The sequence below is a fragment of the Accipiter gentilis genome, chromosome 26 (assembly GCF_929443795.1).
Source record: "Accipiter gentilis chromosome 26, bAccGen1.1, whole genome shotgun sequence".
Taxonomy (NCBI): domain Eukaryota; kingdom Metazoa; phylum Chordata; class Aves; order Accipitriformes; family Accipitridae; genus Astur; species Astur gentilis.
In genome coordinates, this window is record NC_064905.1 from 16,206,810 (window position 1) to 16,225,939 (window position 19,130).

A 19,130-nucleotide genomic window follows, 5' to 3' on the forward strand; every position below is an offset into this window, starting at 1 on the left:
AGCCACGGGCTGCTTGGACTTCTCCCAAGGGATATTTGGAAAATGTCATAGTAGAAATTTGTTGACAAAACTGGCAGTGTTTCCATACGGGCACGGCCTCGTGACTAGGTTGAAACACTCCTATTTCAGCAGTGCTGAGCGGCAGTGCTTATTTTTTCAGGTCAGAATGTGTGTTCATCTAGAAATGTCTATTATTTCACAGCATTTAAAAAAAAGAAATCGTCAAAACCAAAACATTTGGAGGAACCTGCCTTTACTCCCTCTAATTTTCAGACAGGACACTTTCAAACCGATCTGTTTCCTTACCTCTTCGGGATCCATTTCCAAAGCGCAGGATTTCCTCCTGGAAAAGGGCACCCTGGATCCAGACCCAGCATTTGGGGTGTTTGGGATGCTCAAGAGGGGGGGTTACCAGGTTGCAGTCCCCCAGGCAGTATGAACCACACTGAAAGCCCCCTCCAGCCAGCACAGCTACCCCCAGAGCAGAGCTCCTGCCAGCAGAAAACACCCCAAACCCCACCACTTTTACCAAACTACCCCAGCACAAGCTGAAACTTCACGGCGTGATGGCAAAAGCCAGCATGCATCCTGCCTTTGCCCCTTCTCCCGGGGGACTGGGGGGAATTCACGAGTGGAAGCCCCCCCCGAGGCAGCCCTGCTCCAGCGGGACCCCAACCCTGGTGCAGGGGTCCTGCTCCCCTTTCTCCCCACCCAGGACAAAGTACCCCCGGCGCAGGGGGTAGCATCCTCGGTGCAGGGGACCCCAGGGACAGTGCGTTCCCGGGGCGAGGGGGGTCCCACTACCCTGCTTGGGACGAAGCACCCCGGGGCCAGGGCGGGGACACCCTCGGGTGGAGGGGCCCCCAGGGCCGGAGCACCCCCGCCGGGCTCCCAGGGCCAGCCCCGGGGGCGGGCAGGCTGCAGCCGGGGGCCCTGCCCGCGGCTCGGGGGTGCAGAGCACCCTCTCCCGGCGCTGCCTGCGAGCAGCTGCGGGGACTCCTTTTTTTTTTTTTTTTTTTTAATTATTAAATTTTTTTTAATTTTTTTTTTTTTTTTTTTTTTTTTTTTTTTTCTGCCTGCCAGCTGCGGCGGCTCGTCCCGTCCCGTCCCTGTCCCGGTCCCGGTTCCATCCCGGTCCCACCGGGCAGCGGAAAACTTCTCTCCGGGGGATGCAGAGCTCCGCGCCCCGCGGCTGAACGGGCTCCCGGCCCGGGGGGGGGCTCCATGGGCTGCACCGGCAGCGCCCTGCGGTGCTGCCCCGCCGGCGGCAAGGTAGCGGCTGCGGGGGGGGGGGGGGTGTCTTGCTGGGCTGGGCTCGGGCTGGGCTTCGCGTGGGGTCGGGACACGCGTGGGGTCGGGACACGCGTGGGATCGGGACACGCGTGGGGTCGGGGCGCGCGTGGAGTTGGGGTTCGCGTAGGGCTGGGGTTCGCGTGGAGCACTTGTACTGCTGGGGAGGAGGCGTGCTGGGGGCACCCGGCGTGGGTCCCTCCCCACGCTGCCCCAGGGAGCTGCGGGGCTGGGCAGGGAGGTTTTCCCCCGCTGCGTGGGACCCCCACCGGCATTGCGGTGGGGGAGCCGGCACGGGGCGCAGCGGGAGTTGGCAGACACCTGCCCTGCTGCACCCTCCTGCACCCCTCCGGGCTCTCCCCCCCCCACACATCACGGGGGTGCACGTAAAGGGGGTGCAGTCTCTGGGGTGACAATGCCTGTTGGAAATGCTGGTTCCATATAGGACGGGGATGGGTTCCTCCAGCTAGACCTCTGCCATCCTCCCACAGCATCCTCCCTTGTGCCTAAAGTCGGGTCCCCCCCCTTGTGCCGGGTCCCCCCTTGTGCTGAAGGCGACACTTCTGCAGGGGAACGCTCCGAGTCCCCAGCAGATCTCGGTGCATTGCTCTGCGCTGAAGAGCTCTCCTGTGAGTTAAGGTCTAGAAATTATCTCCTGCTAATTATTATTATTTTTTGACGTGCTCATGCTGCCTTATCGCCCTGCCATCAGCCTCAGGAGTTGTTTGTGAAGTTGTGAAGTTGCGAAGTTGTGCTGTGCGTGCTGGTGTCGGTGGGTTGTGGTCGCTGAAGGGCGGCAGGGGCAGGAGGAAAGTCGGAAAGGGCCCGCGGTGCCGGCGTGCCCCCTTACCCGGGCGGCCCTTTGCGGAGGCGGCTGTGAGAGCTCGGCTGCCCAGGACCATGCGGCCAAAGCACAAGCCGCCGCTGGGATGTGTGGGGGGAGCAGGCACGGAGCTTGCACATCCCCGGAGCCAGCAAGTGCCTTTATTTACAGCACTTGCAGGCTTGGCTGCTTCCCTATATCATGGGAAAAAAAACCCCCACTCCTCCTTATGTCAAAAGATCAGACACTTCTGGGCTGGTTTGTGACTCTGAGAGCTCCCAAGAAGGAGCATGGCACAGGGAGAAACAGCAGCCCCGAGGGCCCAGATGTTGAGAATCACACATTTACCGAAATGCGGAAATTTGAGTCAGTCATTTGCCTGCAGTCGCCTCCCTTCCTGCACTTGCCCGCTCTCAAGCTTTCTGCTCAGCCTTGCGGCGCTGCTCACCGCAATTTGTGCCCCATAAAACAGCCCTGCTGCCGTGACTAAATTGCAAGCTAATCCCGAAAGCAGCATCAAAAATCCCCTTTATGGCAAAAAGGGGTAAGGGCGGGTATCGAGCTGCTCCTGCCCAGGTTCTCGTGTCCAGGGTACCAAAAGGTGGGATGGGAGACCTCCACCCTCCCGCTGCTGAGGGGTGCACTCGCAGAGCTGGTTCCTTGGGGTTGCTTGGGGATGGGGGAGCCCTCAAACCCCAGGGGCGAGCCCAGGCACATCCTGGGTGCACATCACGGGGCTGGGGGCTGTCATGGGGCTGGGGGCCACGTAGGCTTTTGGGGCCAGTCCCAGGTTGGAGGTGACCTTGGGGAGCCCGTGCTGGACTGGGTCCGGTGGGCGGACGGCATACCAGGCGCCGCTGAGTGCCCCGGGGGAGGTGGTTTGGCAGCCTCGTCCTTCCCGTCACCGGTCTGTGGGCAGCGGGGTGATAAGGGGGCACGGGCGCAGGTGCCGGGGCCAGAGCCCGGCCCCCAGCTGCGGGCACTGTCCCCGGGGGTCCCTTCCCCTCTGGCTCCATCCGCCTGGGCTTAGTCGCTCATGGTCACCGCTCGCCCTTCAGTCGTGCTCCCAGCGTGAGAGAGGCCAAGACACCTTCCCGAAAGATCAGGGCTGAGGCTTGGCCGCCTTCCAGGGCTGGAGTGAACTTATTTTGGAGATATAGGAACTATATGTAGCAGCAGGAGCCGGGGAAAGGTCAGGATGCAAAACTCGGGGCTGTCAACGGCGTGAAGGGTTTGCGTACGGTTTGTGGCACAGATCTGACTGTACGAGAGGCGATAGCCATCTTGTAACACAACCGTCGCCGGAGGAAAAACAGCAGCAGAGTCGAAGACAGGTCCCACGGACCTGTGCCAGCGTGGCTCTGGCAGCACTGAGCATCTGCTGCAGGTCCCAGGGAGTTTTTAGGGCCGTGGGCCAAATCCTGGCCCCCTTCTCTACAGCCACAAAGCAAAACCTCATCCCCAGAAGCAGAGTCTGGATTTAAATGCTTGTTTCCTGTCTTTTTGTGATTTCGTTCGCTGGCCGTAAAGTTGCGTGGTTTAATTGCTTAACTTGTAAAACAGAAAAAGAGGAAGAAAAATACAGTACAAAAAGCTCACCTCATGCTAAAAGCTGAAGCAGAGGCTGCAGCTGACCCAGCTGCCCGCAGCTGCCCGCACCGTCCTGGCTGCCTCTGCGTGGGTGCTCCCCACCACTGGCACCTTTCCAGATGCCTCAGGTTCTGCTGAAAATCCTGATTAATCCATCCATAAACAGTTTTGCTCCAGACCATTAGAAATACTTAGTTCTAAGAATGGGGATGCTTTTTTTTTTTTTTTATAGCTAGAAGGTATTTTTTGGCATGAGCATCCTCAAAGCTGAAGCCAGAGGTTTCCAAGCCGAGACCTTACAGGATACGCTGCCGGATGGCCTGCACCTGCGGAAAGTTTCAGGCTGCTTCTTCCCTGGGGCCAAAGCTGTTCCAGCTGGAGCAACTCCCAACCTGCTCCTTTCACACGCAGCGGATACCAGGACTGTCTTCCACCTCTCCAAAATGCGCCGGGCGATAACAGAGACACGGGTGCCAGATGCTGCTCTGGCCATGGCAGCAGAAGGTGCCTCCATATTTCAGTTAGTTTTCAGCCACATTTTGCTTTTCACCCTGGCTTTGGCGGTGGAGCTCTCATCCCAAAGGACAGTTGGGTACTTAGGAGTAAAATTAGCTCCAGACACTATTTTAATTGCTCCTAGAGGTAGGAGGGCTGCCTCGCTCCTAGCCTCGGGGCAGGTATTTAGATTTGTCTGCTGATGCTGGCACACCTCTTGCTCCCTTTAGCCATTTCTGAGTTCAGTGCAGTTGTCTCAGATCCCCCTCCTGGAGCAGCGGAGGAGCTCTGAGGCCCCGTCCCGCTGGGTTTGGGGCACGGGGGAGAGGTGGAAATGCCCTGGGGTGACACTGCCCATGCTACGGGGGTGATCAGGGGTGACCAGCCCTGGGGTCTTTGTCCTCGGGCATCGCCTTTGCCAGCAAGTGGGACACAGGCAGCGGAGGGGGTTTAGTTTGGGCAGGTGAGGTTTGGGGGTCGCTCCTGGAGGAGGTACCAGCATCCCGCTCCCGGCAAGGCTCAGATCATCCAAACCCCTTGGGGGCTGTGTGACCCTGCCGTGCCAGGATGGTCTCCTTGCACACCCTTTGCTTTGTTGCAGTAAAACCTGGAGGGGGCTTTTGAGGTTCCCGTGATGCCCCCGGGCTTGCAGAGCCCCGACTCTCTCATGTACCCCCCCCTCCCCAGACTCCAAAACCCAGCACAAGGACACGGGGTACGTTAAATAGCAGGCAGATGCACATCAGCATGAGATGGGTGCAGGGTCAGGCTGGGACCCTTTGCAAGCAGGGCTGCAGGGTTTGGCAGCATCCCAGCGCACCCTGCATTTGCAGGGTCGAGCCGTGTCGGCAACAAGAACGAACCCTGCAAATCCCAACTGTCTGGTGCCTCCTCACCCCGCTGCCTGGGCCGCGTTCAACGCCGCGGCCGCTCACGCCATAGAAGGGAAGATAAAGCTGTGGCTTCCCAGAGGCTCAGAGTTTTCCTGCTCTGTCTGGCAACTGCGCTTCCCTCCAGCTTCAGAAGGGGGGCTGCAGGGGAGGTGGAGGCAGGGACGCCTGTTTGCTTTGCCTCGCTTTTTTCCCAAGCCAGGCTCCCTAATCTGGTCTGTATTTGGCCATGCTGCTGACAGCGGGGCCGAGCCGGGGTGCGGCCGGCACAGCGGGGTCCCCAGCTCCCCACAGGCTGCAGGGCTGGTTTCGTTAGGGACCGGTATTTTTAGGGGTGGCTTTGTGGGGGGCTGGAGAAGAGCAATGTCTCTGCAGGTGGATTCCCTCACTCATGGTGCATCTGCACCCCCGGCCAGAAGCACGACCCAGTGATGAGCATCAGGGGCAAGACTTGCCCCTCACCGGGGAGGCCAAGCTGCGAAAGCAGGCGAGCTCTGCTTCTATCTTTCAGCAACAGATAAAAATATATCCACCTCTTTTTTTTTTTTTTCCTCTTCCCCTCCGAGTGGCTAAATTAAACCCATGCAGGGCTGGAAGGCATCCCGCGGAGCTGTGTTGCTGAAGGCAGCTCCCAGTTCTGGGTTATATCAGCCCCGCGGCAGCAGTGGGAGCGTGCGGGAGTGCGCGGGGCCGAGCAGCACATTCCTCCGCTCCTGAGGTCATTGCTTGTGCCGTCGCCAGCCCTCGCCTGTTGCCAGCCCTGCACGGGGTCAGCATCGCCTCTGATTTATGGTTATTTTTAATTTCTCACTCCTGCTCCAGCACGGGCTGTGTCAAAGCCCAGCTGTGTAAAGCACCGGCAGAGGGGTGTGTTTGGGGTGCTGCAAGGTGCCGGGGACCAGGCTGATCCCGAGCATCCCGGGGCAGGAGGAGGGTGGCAAGGAAGCGCCATAGCCGGAGCCCTGCCAAGTGCTGCCTGCTCTCCCCCACCAAATATTTTGCTACCGGAGCCTATTTTGCACCAGCACCATGGCAAGGGGGGTTGTGAGCATCCCCCAGGTTTTGCAGCCGGTGGCGGACCATGCCACGGGAAACAGCACGAGCTCGGGGCTGCCTGCCAGGCGGTGCGTGCGCACCCATGGGTGCTCGGGGCTGGCAGAGGGCAAGGCGTTGGGGAGGGACCACTGCTGCTCGAGCACCCGTGTTTTAGCAGGGCTGAAGCGTGCTCAGCGCAGGGTGCCTGGCTGCAGGGTGTCCTCTGCCTGCAGCCACCTGCCCCCGCTTTGTCCCCCCCTGCTCCAGTCCCCTTTTTCTCTGCCAGAGACAGCTAAAAGCCCAGCAGCAGAGGGAACCGGCTTCCCAGGAGCTCACGGCCTTGAAGACAGAGAACGGTGAGAAAATGTGTGTCTCCCCTCCCCGCTGTGCTTTCTCGGTGTGATATTAAGAAAGCAGTAGGACAGACCGCAGGGCTGCCAGCCTGTGCCGGGGCTGTGGAGGATGGGGATGATGGCTGCAGCCTCCACATGGCACTGGTGCAGGTGGGCAGACCAGATGGCATCCCAGAGACGATGGCATCCCATCCTCTCAGGCAGACAGGGTGTCCCCAGGGCAGGAGTCCTAATGAACTGTGTGTCCTCTCTGAGCCTGCCAGCGCCATCCCAATTAGTGCTAATTTGCACCAGTGAGATGAGGGGGAGGTATTTGTCCAGCGGGAAGAGGACAGGGGCTGAACTTTGGCCACCACGCTGGCAGGTCGGCTGCCAGGACACCCATGCAGCCTGGTTAGCAGGATGCAGCCGGCCCCGTTTCAGCTGCATTTGCGTTGCAGCCAATGCCACCCTGTTGCCTGAGGATGGGAAGGAGAAGACAGCACTGCGAGACGAGCGGACGGAGAGCACGAGACTCCTCCAAGGTCAGGAGGAGGAGGAGAAGCGGCTGCGGGATGCCAGCCAGGTGGGCACCATGAGAATCACCCAGGACATTAACAACCAGGTCGGTCGAAAAGGCGGGTGCTGCTGGGGGCAGCGGCCAGGCAGGGAGCGTGTGGCTGGCTGGGACTTCCCAAGCAGCGATCATGGACCTGGCACACGCTGGGCTGGGCTTTCCTGTTTTCAGGAGAAGGAATGTGTTAGGAAGGGCTTAGGAAGCCTAGAGCCGTCTGGCAATGAGTCACTGCGGGTGGGGAGGGCCAGAGCATCCCTTAATGCTGGGTCAGACGTGTAGGGTTTGTCATCTTCCTGCTTCCCAGGTGGAAAAGGGAAAAGACCTGGAGGAGCAGTTTGATGCCCTGAGGAGAGAGCACACAGAAACCCTGCAAGGTGCGTGCTGGGACAGCAGGGCTTCCCGCAGCCCCCCTCCCCGCTCCCCCCACCGATGCCAGCGCCCCTCTGGCTTCACGTGGGGTCGTGGGGATGCTGCCCCCCTGCTCCATGGCACTGGGGGGCTCAGGTGGTACTCGCTGCCCCAGTGTCCCCACGCCAGTGACACTCGGCTCATGTCCCCCCTGCAGAGCTCCAGAGAGCACATGAGCAGGAGAAGGTGCTGCTGGCAGAGTCCTACCACAGGTCCCAGGCAGCCCTACAGGTATCTGCGGAGAAATCCCTGGGGAGGGGGTGCTTGTGGAGGGCTTGAGGACCATCTGCTCTTCAGCCACGGTTCCCCAAGCTTCTTGGTGGCCACCTCCATCCCCGATGTGCCTGGGGACCTCGCAGGCTCCTCCAGCCCTGGGGTCATCAGGGTGGCCGTAGCCCAGCAGTGCCCCTGCTCAGGAAGAGACACGTCTCATCCTGCTTCTTCCCCGGCTGCCCTAGGAGACGATCCAGGTGCTGAATTCCCAGCTGAAGTCCTTCCAGGAGAGGATGAAGCGGGTGGAGGAGTCGCTCTTGAGCACAGACTACAAGAAGCACATCCAGGTGCGGGGAAGGGTGTCAGGGAGGGGACTTGCCTCTGGGGTGCTGGTCCAAAGCCAGGGGTGCTTCTGTGATGGACCCCGAGAGCAGAGGGGGCTGGAGCCGGGGGGGTATAGGACAGCTGAAGTGGGGAGCAAAGCCCTGTTCCTGGGAGGTGCGCGGGCTGTTGGGGTCCCTTGAACACAAGCGATGGGTGAAATGTGGTGCCTTGTGGGTACAGACCCATCCTGGGCCATGCAGGGCCCCAGCTGAGAGCCCTGGCCCACTGGGGACACGTGGAGGGGTTAAACCGTGGCAGATGCCCCGAGTGCCCACCTTGCTGGAGCTGCTGCACCCCTTGTGCCCCGCAGGAGCACGGGAGTCCCAGCCCCTTCTGGGAGCAGGAGCTGGAGAGCCTGCACTTTGTCATTGAGATGAAGAACGAGCACATCCACAGCCTGGACAAGAAGCTGCTGAACCTCGAGACTGTGGTGGGTTGAAAGGGGGAGGTCACGGGTGGGCTGTTCTTTTTCCATCTCTTTTCCCCACCTGAATCCCGACCAGAAATTGCAGCTGAAGTGGAGGTGGATGGAGCCCGGTTCCTCTCTTGGAGTGGGAAGGGGACACGAGTGCAATGCCACCGCACTCCCACCAAGCCAGCGTTCTCCCCAAGATGGGGTGGCGGGGGTTTTGGAGGTGCTTTCCGTCTCCCTCCTCACCCTCGCGCCCCCCTTCCAGGTGGAGAGGAACCTTCTGCTGGAGGAGAAGGTGAAGACTCTCCAGCAGGAGAATGAGGACCTGCAAGTTCGCACCCAGAACCACTTGGTCATGGCGAGGTAAGTGCTGGTCCCACGGGCCCACCAACTCCCCGGTGCACAGTTGGAATCTTCAATGGGGGGAGAGATGCCAGCGGCAAGGGGGGGAATACATCGCAGCCTGCCGTGCCACCGGCGGCTTTGCAGGGAACGGAGGGGGCTCACGGACGCTTTTCCCGGTGGCTCCGGCAGCGTGTGCCGTTTGCCCGCAGGCAACTCTCGGAGGAGCTCCTGGCCGCTCGCGGGGCGCTGGAGAAGGAGGCGCAGCTGCGGGAGCAGGCTCGCCGCGAGAAAGAAGAGCTGCTGTACCGCATGCTCAACGGGGGGGACGGCACCCCCTTCCCCATCGCCGCCACCGAGGTGCCCCTCATCGCCACGTAGCACACCGCCAACCGGCACCGCACGCTGCCGGGGGGGCTGTCGGGGCTTTCCTCCAGGCGTGTGAGCCCAGGGCTGCTCTCACAAAAGTGCCCCCGCTACCGGGGCAGGCTCCCGGGGCATCCCCGTCCGACCGGGGTGATGGAGCGTTTCACAGGACACTTGCGCTTGCCTTTCCCCAGCCTGCGTAAGGCTGGAGGGGGACTCCGGCCATCCCCCCCCCCCCCATGCCATCCCTGCAACCCCTTCCTCTGGTGGGAGGCTGTGGGGGGCTTTCCGGGAGTAAAAGGGGTCAGCCAGGACACGCAGACAGGCATTGGGCTGGATCCGACCCAACGCTTGGCTCTGAGCGCAACCGGCGTCAGGGCTGCCTGAGGGAGCGAGGCGAGGAAGATGAGGTGGTCATTGGAATGGGGATGAGCACTGGGAGGATGAGGAGGGTGCTGCGGACGTGGTATTAAGGTACCTTGCTCCCTGGGGAGCATCCCTGGGAAATGCGTGGCCAAACCCAGGGCTGAGCCACGGAGGCTTTCATGGGGCAGCAGCAAAGAGCAGGAGGGACAGGTGCAGTTGGGTATATCTGCCACCTCCAGTGCTGCCCTTGCTATAAACCATGTCAACCTGTCCCATTTTGGGGCTTGGCCTCCTGCTCAGGCTACTGTAAGCCAATGCCACCCATTCCTGCCATTTCCAGTGAAAGCAGGGCTTCCCCTGCCCAGGACCTGCCTCGCTCCCTGGGGAGGAGGGCCAGGCAGGACTCCCACGCGTGCCTTCCTCTCCCCATCACCTCCTCCATCTTCAGCAAACAGCTCCCAGGGATCGCTCCTGCAGCCCAGGTGTGCCCCCACTCACTACCACAGGGATGCCAAGCCCTCCTTGTCCCCGCTGCCCATCAGCAGCACCACCAGCCCCATCTTGTCCCAAAAAACCAGGCAGAGAGTGCATGCCTAGAGGTGCATGTGGGGAGCAGAGCATCCTCCTGAGGGAGAGCAGGCTTCAGCAGTAGCTGCCAGCAGGTCACATCCCTCCCTGTTCTGAGCCAGTGCATCCCCATGGGGGAAGATGCTGCCAGCATGGCTGCGGGTCAGGGCTAGATACACACAAGTACTTTCCACTGGGTGCACAAGTGTGGTGGGACGGTCACTGCTCCGGGGGTTGTCACTGGCCTGTCCCCTCCCCACGGCTGTTTAGCCGGGGGGGGTGTGTGTGTAAGTGTATGTGCGTGCACCAGGCCAACGTGCTACTGGCTGTAACAATTACAGGTTTATAAGAAGCAGCAGCTTCAAGAATCCCATGTCAGTGGTTTTGGGGACCCGTGCAGGAACATCTCACAGCAGGGCTGTGTGCTCTGCACCTAGGGCAGGGGGAAGATGAGGGTGGGTGGGAGCAGGCGCCACAAAGCCACAACAAGGGAGTCCCAGAGGAGACCCCTGCTGCCGGTCCCCCTTTCCTGCTCCTTCCCTCGTTTCATTCATTTCAATGGGCTCCCAGCACAGGGCAGACCCCGACCCTCCCAGCCCTGCCAAACTGGTGGGGCCAATGCAACAGCCGCTTCCGTCCTTTGTTCCCATCCTTATCGGGAAAATATCAGCTGAACAAGGCAGCTAGGAAGGCAACACAGATGCAGGGTGCAGCTCTCAACAGAGAACCTCCATGGGGTGCCCAGAGTGGGAAAAGGGGGTGCCTGACGATTAGACCCATGTGCCCCCAAGCCAACCGCTGCTCTGCACATCCCCATGGCTCTGAGGACGGGTGGTGGGACAGCCTCCAGCTTCACGCAGCAACCTCAAGGATGTGGAGGAACGCACCAGGTGGTGCAGCACCAAAGCAGGGGTCATGGGGCAGGTTGCTGCCCCAGCAAATCCTGCTTAGCTGTAGTTGAAGGGAGCAGGATGGCTAGGCAAAGGGAGATGAGGCTGGCAAGGTCAGGCATCCTGCTCCAGGCACCTGGTACTGCATCCCACTTCCCCCTGAAGGCACATGCTGCGTGGGACCCAGAGGAATGTGCCCAGCTCTGGGAAAGGGGAGTGCTGGGAACCGAGGAGGAGGAATAAATGAATCCAGAAAAGGAGTTGACTTACCCACAGTAAGGAGGAAAAAGCCCAGCACAGGCAGTGCCTGCGTGGTCACAGGGGGTCAGGCAGGTCAGCCCTGCCTGCCTTGGGGTGCTGAGACAACATGAAGGGTCAGAGCAGCACGAGAAGCCTCCGCTCCATTCTGCTGTGAGCAGCTGAGGGACAGCGAGGGCAAGGGGACAGGGAGAAGTTGGGGGGCTGCAGGGAGAGGTTTCAAAGGCAAAAAAAAACCCCAACCAAAACCAATGCACAACCCAATAACAGCAGCAAGAACACTTGTCTGCTTTATCCTCTCCAAACAAAACTCCTTCAGCAGGGGCTTGCCATGAGGGTTCAGGTTGCTCAGAGAAGTTCACCAGACTCAGAAGAAAGAAAACAGCACCCAGGGCTCGTGTCAGGGCTGTGCCGCTCCGTGGGATGGGACCTTCAGCCCAAGGGGCCTCTTTGCCCCTTGGGCACAGGGTGGAGGGAGCCAGGCGCTCTGGGACCAGCCCATCTCCTTTTATTGCCCTGGAGCAGATGGGCACCAGGCAGTCCCACAGGGCTCTCGGGACACCTCTATGGCCGTGCTTCCCGGCGGCTCCTGGGGGGCTGCCCCTTTGGGCCGGCGGCTCTCGGTGCTGTGCCAGATCCCATAGCCAAAGTAAATGAGGAAACCTGGGAACAGGCAGAATAGGTTGGGGGGGGTCCTCTCTCTTCCTTCCCAGCCACAAAGTTCACACTCCTTTGGGCCACACATCAGAGGATGAGGTGCTCCCACCACCCTTTGACCCTAAAATACAGCATCTCCTCCATTTGCCCACCACCGCTCTGCAGCCAGCATTAACCCCTCGGGCTCTCAAACCACCTATGCTTCACCCAAAGAGGTTGCCACCAGCTCCAGGACCTCAAGGGAGGCTGAGCTTACCGATGGCCATCCAGAGCAGGTACCGCAGCCAAGCGGCCACACTGAGCCGGGCCATCAGGATGCTGTTGATGGTGATGCTGAGGAGTGGCAGGAAGGGCAGGCAGGGAACCTACAGGGACCAAGCACAAGACAACAGGATCATGCCTTTGCCCAGAGGCACCGGCCCACCCACAGGCAGAGGTTTCACAGCCCACTTGGGCTCTTTTTGCTGCTTTGGCTAGTTGCCGACAGGCAAGGGGAAGCCCAGCCTGGCCATCGGGCTGTGAGGCTCAGAGACCCGAGCTGGGACTGCAGCCTGTGCTGGAAAGGGATGCTCGTGGAGGGTGGTTTGGTTGACAGGTCCTGCACCAGGGCAGGAGGTGCTGCAGGATTTAAGGGGGAGGCAGTAAACCACTAGCAAAACCAATCCAGGGTGTCAGGACCAGGTTTTTGTACTGAAGAGCAGCTCTGGTTCATGCAGCAGGCACTGGGCTCGGCTGGGGCTGCAGGAGGTGCCCCTTTGGCCTGTGAGACACAGGGGGAAGAACGAGGCAGCCCTTGTGCTCCCTACACCAGCGAGCTGCCTGATGCGCTTTGTTCAAGGTGGATGCAGCAAAAGTCTGCCTGACCTGAAGCAGAGGAAACACCCCCCCCGGTGCAACGTAACCCTTTCCCCACAGAGCTGTGGCACTTGCCTCTCCTCCATCCCCTGGGTCCTTCTCCCTGGGGACAGTCCCCAAGGGCTCAGCTCTGTGCTCACCATGAAGGATGCTCTCTCCCGGCTCTGAGGCTGCCTCCAGACGAGCAGAGCTGCCACCAGGATCCCCAGGAGAGGCAAAACCAGAGTGACAATGCACCAAGCACCCCCAGCCCGGAGGCAGGGCAGCCCTGCGGTGCTCAGCCAGCTCAGGGCGCAGACCAGGGCGGCTGCGGAGGGACCACGGCAGCGTGTCAGGGCAGCGCTTCCCCGGGCTGAGCCCGACCCTCTCCCGGGATGCGGCAGGCTGGCTGCCATGGTGGGAGGGAAAAAGGACAACCAGGGGACAGGCCTGGGTGGCTTGTCATGGTGGGTTTAGCTTTTTCCTCCAGCCTAGGAAGCAGAGGGAGTGGGAGGTTTCCCAAGGTCCCGTTGGGGCAGCCAGCCGGACAGCAGTCGGGAGAGGGCAGGAGGGAGCCAGGCAGACCCTGCCTGCATCCCGCTGCCGGGTAGTTTTCTGCGAGCAGGAACCTGCCAGCCAGTGCTACAGCAACTATGTCCCCCGTGGGTCCCCCCACGCCAGCTCCCCATAAAGCCCATCCATCGCTCCCAGGCGTACCTACGGCTGTCAGAGCCCAGGCCACCACAGCAGAGGAACACGGCGTGGGATGCAGAGGTGGTCGGACAAGATGGTTCCACCAGAGCTGCACAGCCGGGACCTTCTCCGCAGGAGTGTCCCAAGTGCCGGGTCCAGGCTGATACCTGAGGAGCAGATATAGGATGTCAAAGCACCTGAGCATGCACCTGCAGCGCACCAAGGCCAGTGCCTTGTCCCGGGCATGGCCAGCGTCAGAAATTGGGCGAGCCCTGTCCCCTGTTCTCAGCAGTCTCACCTGAGCAGCAGCACACAGCCAGCCACCAGCGAGTAGGCCAGCAGCGTGCCAATGGACATCACGTCAACCAGGGCTTTCAGGTCAAAGAGGAGGGCCAGAAGAGCTGCGGGGATGAGAAGCCCTTTCAACCTCCCGGCAGAGCTGGCAGCACTGCTGCTATGCCCATCTCAGCCACGCTCATCCCTCTGTCCCCCTGTATCCCCCTGACACCCGCTGCAACAGGACTCAAGCACCTTGACGAGCTGGTGGTGTTTCGGTCACTAGTGCAAAGCATCCTGCCGCCTCCTGCCTGGCAGCTCAGAGAGGCTGAACCGGTGTCCAGGACAGCATCAAGGCCAAACTGTCTTCACCCACAGTGAGGACACCTCTCTCTGGGTGGAGAGATATTGCTCAAAAAGCTACAGGCAAGCTAGGGGATCTGTGTTGTCCTGCTGAAAGAGGACATCCACTAAGCCCTGCTGAAGGTTAAGGGGTAACCCAAACACTCACCCACCTGCCACTGCTCCAGACACCAGCGTTGCCACCACCGGGCACTGACGGCAATTCACTTTGGCCAGAGGTTTGAAGAGGAGCCCGTCTCGAGCCATGGCATACAGGATCCGTGGCATGGGGAACATGGAGCCCAGGAGGCTGCAGAGAGGGGAGGAGATGGGGGAAAAGAGGGCAGGCATCCGGGAGCTGCCATCCTGCCTTTTGCTCCTCCTTGGGTGCCAAGGGAGCTCCCGTTCATCTGTACAGTCCATGCCCTTCTCAAGACCACACTGACAAGACCATCACCTCCCTCACCATCAGATGAGGGACAATATCGGGGAAGTCATGTCCACAGGTGACCAGGAGCCCTGTGCATGCCGAGACACCCCAGCCTGCTCCTGCGGTCACGGTGCCACCAAACAGCCGAACACTTCCTCCAACTTTGGGCTAAAAGCAGAATGTCAGGGGGGTTGGTTGCTCTCCTTGATCCGCAGGGGCCAGGGTGGGAGCAACAGGGTTTGTGAGGAAGGGCTGAGGGACTTTGGCCAAGCAGGGGAGCCAGAAAGAAGGGGTTGAGGATAGCCCCTGGATGTGTTATAGCTCCAGCGCAACCTTGCTCTGAGCCACAGAGCTGCCATCAGAGGACTCCCCTCACCTGGTTGTCAGGGCACACAGTGACCCCACAGCCACCGCATGTTTTGCGCTGCTCCAGCCAATGTATTCAAAAGCCGCTGGGAGCGGGCTCATGGTGTCTAGGAGGTAGTAGGGCATCATCAAGGTGAGGGCGGCAGACACCCCGAAGTATGCCAGGAAGCAGATGAGAAGGGAGAGGATGATGCCCATGGGGATGGATCTCTGTGGGTCCCTCACTTCTTCCCCTGGGAATGACAAGCTCAGCTGTAAAAACAGATGCTCATTTAACATGCATGGCATGCTAAGAGCCCAGCTCAGGCTGGAGAGCATATCCTGTATCCCCCCCATGAGATGGGACACAGAGACCTTCTAGCAAGGACCACTAGACCTCCTGGGCTCCAGGGTTATGGGGACAGGGACTGTCTCTGCTTCAGGATTAGCCCAATCACACCACATGGACTCTTATAGTTCCTCCTCTGAGCACAGAGGGTACGAGAGAGCAGCTGCGGCACAGAGCCAGGGATGTGCCTATTCCCAGCCCAGCCCTACACCAGCTCCAGGGGCTGCAGGGAGAATCACTGCCCTGGCTCCCCAGCCTGCACGGGGAGGGTCCTACCAGCATCTCTCCCTGCCTCACTTACCCGTGGTAGCGATGCAGTCAAATCCAACAAAGGCATAGAAACAGGTAGAGGCTCCAGCCAAGGTGCCAGTGAAGCCATAGGGCATGAAGCCTCCCACCCCAAAGGCACTGGTCATGTTGGCAGCCACAGACTGGTTCCTGGGAGGAGGAGGAGGAGGAAGAAGAATCAGGCAGTGCAGAAGGGTCAGTGCAATGGGGTCAGGCTGAACAGTCCCTCCAACCTACTCGCCCCTCCAGCATCAACCCAGCAGGGCTTAGGGCTTTGGCTATTTGATGCATTGCCAACAGGGCAGGGAGAAATGACAGAAAGTGGGATTTCCTGGGATAAAGCATTAGGGGGATGAGCCAGCCACCCCCATCCCCCTCTGAAGGCAGCACAGCCCCTCATACCCAGCCTTGTGGGCAGCTGCCCGTGGCAGGTCGTCCTCCCTGAGCTTCCAGTTGCTCAGGTCGCCTTTGATGAAGCCACTCACTGTGACAAAGAGCAGGACAAGCACGTTGAGAGCTGTGAAGGCTTTGTTGACCGTGGTGGACTCCTTCACTCCAAAGGAAAGAAGCCCTGGGGACAAAAAGAACAAAACTGGCCAAGCCCCCTGGATGACACCAGGCCCAGAGTAGACATTACTGGGGAGGGTGGAAAAGGGGCAACAGTGGTACAATTGGGAGAATCTGCAGGTTTCCCCAGATTCCCCTTGTATTCCTCATTCTTCGCCCAGGGAAATGGCAAAGCCTCAGAGGGCTCAGCACCATCCTGAAGAGCCCACGGTGGGGTGAGAAGCACATGCCACATGATGGAGGGCGGCACGGCAGGAAGCATCCTACCTGCCAACAGGACCACCAGACCAGCGGCAAAGGCATCCAGGTGCTCTGCCAGCCCCACAGAGCTCATGGCCGCGTGAGCACCCAAAAACCTCCCCATCTTCTTGCCAAGGAGCTGGTCAAAGGTAGCACTCCAGGCCCGGGCAACGCTGGCGGTACCTGGGGAGAGGGGGCAGCGATGGTGGCTCTGTGGGGTCTGGGAATGACACCCAGCAAAGCCCCAAATGCAAAGCAAAGATGGAAGGATCAAAAGGGCCTTATACCAATGACATAGGACAGCAGCAGATTCCACCCAGCGATGAACGCCCACAGCTCACCCACTGTCACGTAGCTGTAAAGATAGGCGGACCCAGCCAGCGGCACGCGGGCCCCGAATTCAGCATAGCACAGCCCTGCCAGAGCAGACACCATGGCTGCAATCAGGAAAGAAAGGACGATGCTCGGGCCAGAGCTGGTCTTAGCCACTTCCCCTGCCAGGACGTAGACACCAGCCCCCAGCGTGCTGCCCACTCCCAAGGCGATGAGGTCCACGGTGGAGAGGCAGCGGCGAAGGCTGGAGCCCTCCAAGCCAACTGGGACTTGCTTTCTGCGGGAAAGCATCTTCGAAACAGAGAGAAGGCAGCCCCAGCACGGCATCTGCAGGAGAGGAAAGCAGCAGGCGTGAGGATGCTGCTGCCCTGCGGGCACTGCCCTGGGGATGTGACCCAAACCCAGCCTGAACATTTTCCTTGCAGCTCCAGCCATCCACACGGTGCTTTCTGGACTCCCTGGGTGCTGCCTGGTTTCTGTCTCTGCCAGAAAAGCAGCCCATTTTGGAACAAGATGGAGCTAAAGTGGCTATGTTGCTCTCTCAACCCTGGTGAGAAGTGGAGCAGTGCATGATTGGGGTTTGCTGGGCTCTGTCCGATTCATGCTATGATGAGAGGGGACAAGGACACCTACTTGTCCTCCTGCCAGCTCAGAAAGTCCTATTGCTCCAGCAGCATCCCCAGCAGGGACGCACAGCCAGCACTGTCCCAGCTGTGATGCTGACACTATTTGAAATGCAGAAACCACACCAGAGAAGGAGGGATGGGAGATGCTCTGCTCCTGGAGCAGCTGGTGCATCAAGAAGGGCCCATCTGCCCAGCTGAAGATGCTCCCACAGCACCCGTAACTGTGGGTCAATGGCACAGCTCAGACAGGCCATCAGCCTGTACAGTAATGCTGTGGCTTGCTTGGGTCACAGATGGGGATGTCAACCCAGCAGAAACCCAAAATTGTGAGATATTTGTGCTTGGGGCAAGCAAGGTGCTTGGCATGGCATGCCTGGAATTGGTGTGCCTTCCCCCATCCTGCCCATCCTTCCCCAGGAGCTCCCAGGACCGGAGAAAGGGGGGCTGCATGCCTCCACATCCACATGGTGCCTCCAGGACCTCCAGGTTACCCCACAGCAAAGCAAAGTCCACGCTGCATGCTTCAAATCCCATAATCTGCTACTTACAGGGCCAGGGACCTGGCTGGAAACCTTGCCCACCGTTACATCCCAGCAGCACCAAAGATCACAGGGCCATGTGGTCCCTGCTGTGGCATGGAGCTCGGAGGGGACAAGGACCATCCTGGGGCAGTGCCCAGCACCCTGACCCGCAGGATGAGGTGCTTAAGCCCCTGTGGCACAGAGAAGCCCCAACCTCCAGGACAACCGCTGTGTCTCCTGGGGGCTGGAGAGCCGCTGCCCAAGGCCACCGCTGCCCACCTCCCAGCAGCACCCACCCGCTGTAAAACACCAGTCCCACCCAGGGCATCTCGCCCTGATGATTTTCCCTTCTGCAAACACTACTTACTCCAGCCATCCTTTGGGCAAACTGCTCCAGCTGCGAGCCGCTGGGAAGGGCGAGTACCAGGCAGGCTCAGTTACACTCTCCCCTTAAATCCCTTTTGGGAGCACCCTGGCCCTCCCCCAGCTGACCACCACTCCAGGCTGCACAATGGGAAATCTATGCAGAAATATTTTTCCCACAACGCCTTCCAAATCATACACACAAGCCTGCAATGCTAATAGGCTCAGAGGCATTATTGAGGGACTTTAATTAACATTTCAAAGTTGCCTGTGCAGGTGGAAGGGGGAACCTCTTCCCTCTGTGCCCACTCCCTCACATCGGGACCCTCACCTCAATCTGTGGAGCAGGTTTTGGAGGAAATCCAGGCGGAGAAGAGCAGAACCACAGCCAAGTCAGGATGTAGGGGTGCACATACCTACAGCTGTGACCATACCTAGGCTGAGCTGTCCCCAGGGAACACAGAGGGAAGTCGGCACATCTAAGAATTGACTGCAGCAGCAAGGCAAAGTAGCACAGACCCAGCTCCATGGGATGTTTGCAGCAGCACATCCAGCTGTAGCTCCCAGAAGCAAAGTCCTGAGTCTGCCTGCACTTGCCAAGTATTTGGACACCGAGACCTTGTCACAGCCCCGTTACATAGAGGCAGCAGCCTCAGATGAAGAAAAGAAGTACCCAATTGGCTCAAGCACAGCTTGTAACAGAGCAGACAGCAAAACCATCCATCCCTGACCCATCCAACCTTGCCCTGGGAGCAGGGCTGGGGCTGCAGCTCTCAGCCCAAGCAATGCCTGCTCTAGCCCCTGGGCTCCCCAGGTCCTGTCCTAGTCAGAGGGTTGCAAGGATGCAACAAGGCATAGGTGCTCCTCTATGTGGAATAAAATGGGTACCAGAAATAACCCTGCCACAGTGCCTCCTTCCTAGGATACAGCCCACAGGGGCTAAATGGCAGCACACAGGCAAGGACCAGGGTAAGTTCAGGGCTGGGCTTAAATGGGGGTCCAGGCTTGTGTGGGTGGGGGTCCCAGGT

At 59.8% G+C, this 19,130-nt stretch overlaps 2 protein-coding genes across 8 annotated transcripts; one reads left to right on the top strand and one right to left on the bottom strand.

The window, feature by feature from the left end:
- The first annotated feature begins 1,070 nt into the window (after positions 1 to 1,070).
- Positions 1,071 to 10,430, top strand: CCDC69 (coiled-coil domain containing 69). 3 transcript variants are annotated; one of them, XM_049829620.1, is made up of 9 exons: positions 1,071 to 1,272; positions 6,410 to 6,479; positions 6,917 to 7,080; positions 7,337 to 7,406; positions 7,598 to 7,671; positions 7,899 to 8,000; positions 8,348 to 8,467; positions 8,715 to 8,812; positions 8,984 to 10,430. In XM_049829620.1, exons 1-9 carry the CDS (start codon positions 1,225 to 1,227, stop codon positions 9,234 to 9,236), a joined length of 999 nt encoding a protein of 332 aa, XP_049685577.1. In that variant the 5' UTR covers positions 1,071 to 1,224; the 3' UTR covers positions 9,237 to 10,430. The 3 variants fall into 3 exon arrangements, with proteins under 3 accessions (XP_049685577.1, XP_049685579.1, XP_049685580.1); XM_049829622.1 differs by having other exon boundaries at positions 6,917 to 7,041; positions 8,984 to 10,427; XM_049829623.1 differs by having other exon boundaries at positions 9,004 to 10,426.
- Positions 10,431 to 10,576: 146 nt separating this feature from the next.
- LOC126051004 (cationic amino acid transporter 2-like) lies at positions 10,577 to 18,919 on the bottom strand. 5 transcript variants are annotated; one of them, XM_049829619.1, is made up of 12 exons: positions 18,107 to 18,911; positions 16,547 to 16,919; positions 16,287 to 16,442; positions 15,855 to 16,023; positions 15,466 to 15,602; positions 14,847 to 15,069; positions 14,214 to 14,350; positions 13,721 to 13,823; positions 13,447 to 13,589; positions 12,891 to 13,057; positions 12,152 to 12,260; positions 11,629 to 11,901 (listed from the first exon to the last, which is right to left on the bottom strand). In XM_049829619.1, the coding sequence occupies exons 1-12, from the start codon at positions 18,113 to 18,115 to the stop codon at positions 11,747 to 11,749; spliced, it is 1,881 nt and encodes a 626-aa protein (XP_049685576.1). In that variant the 5' UTR covers positions 18,116 to 18,911; the 3' UTR covers positions 11,629 to 11,746. The 5 variants fall into 5 exon arrangements, with proteins under 5 accessions (XP_049685572.1, XP_049685571.1, XP_049685574.1 ...); XM_049829615.1 differs by lacking the exon at positions 12,891 to 13,057 and having other exon boundaries at positions 10,577 to 11,901; positions 18,107 to 18,919; XM_049829618.1 differs by lacking the exon at positions 18,107 to 18,911 and having other exon boundaries at positions 16,547 to 18,087.
- Positions 18,920 to 19,130: the final 211 nt, after the last annotated feature.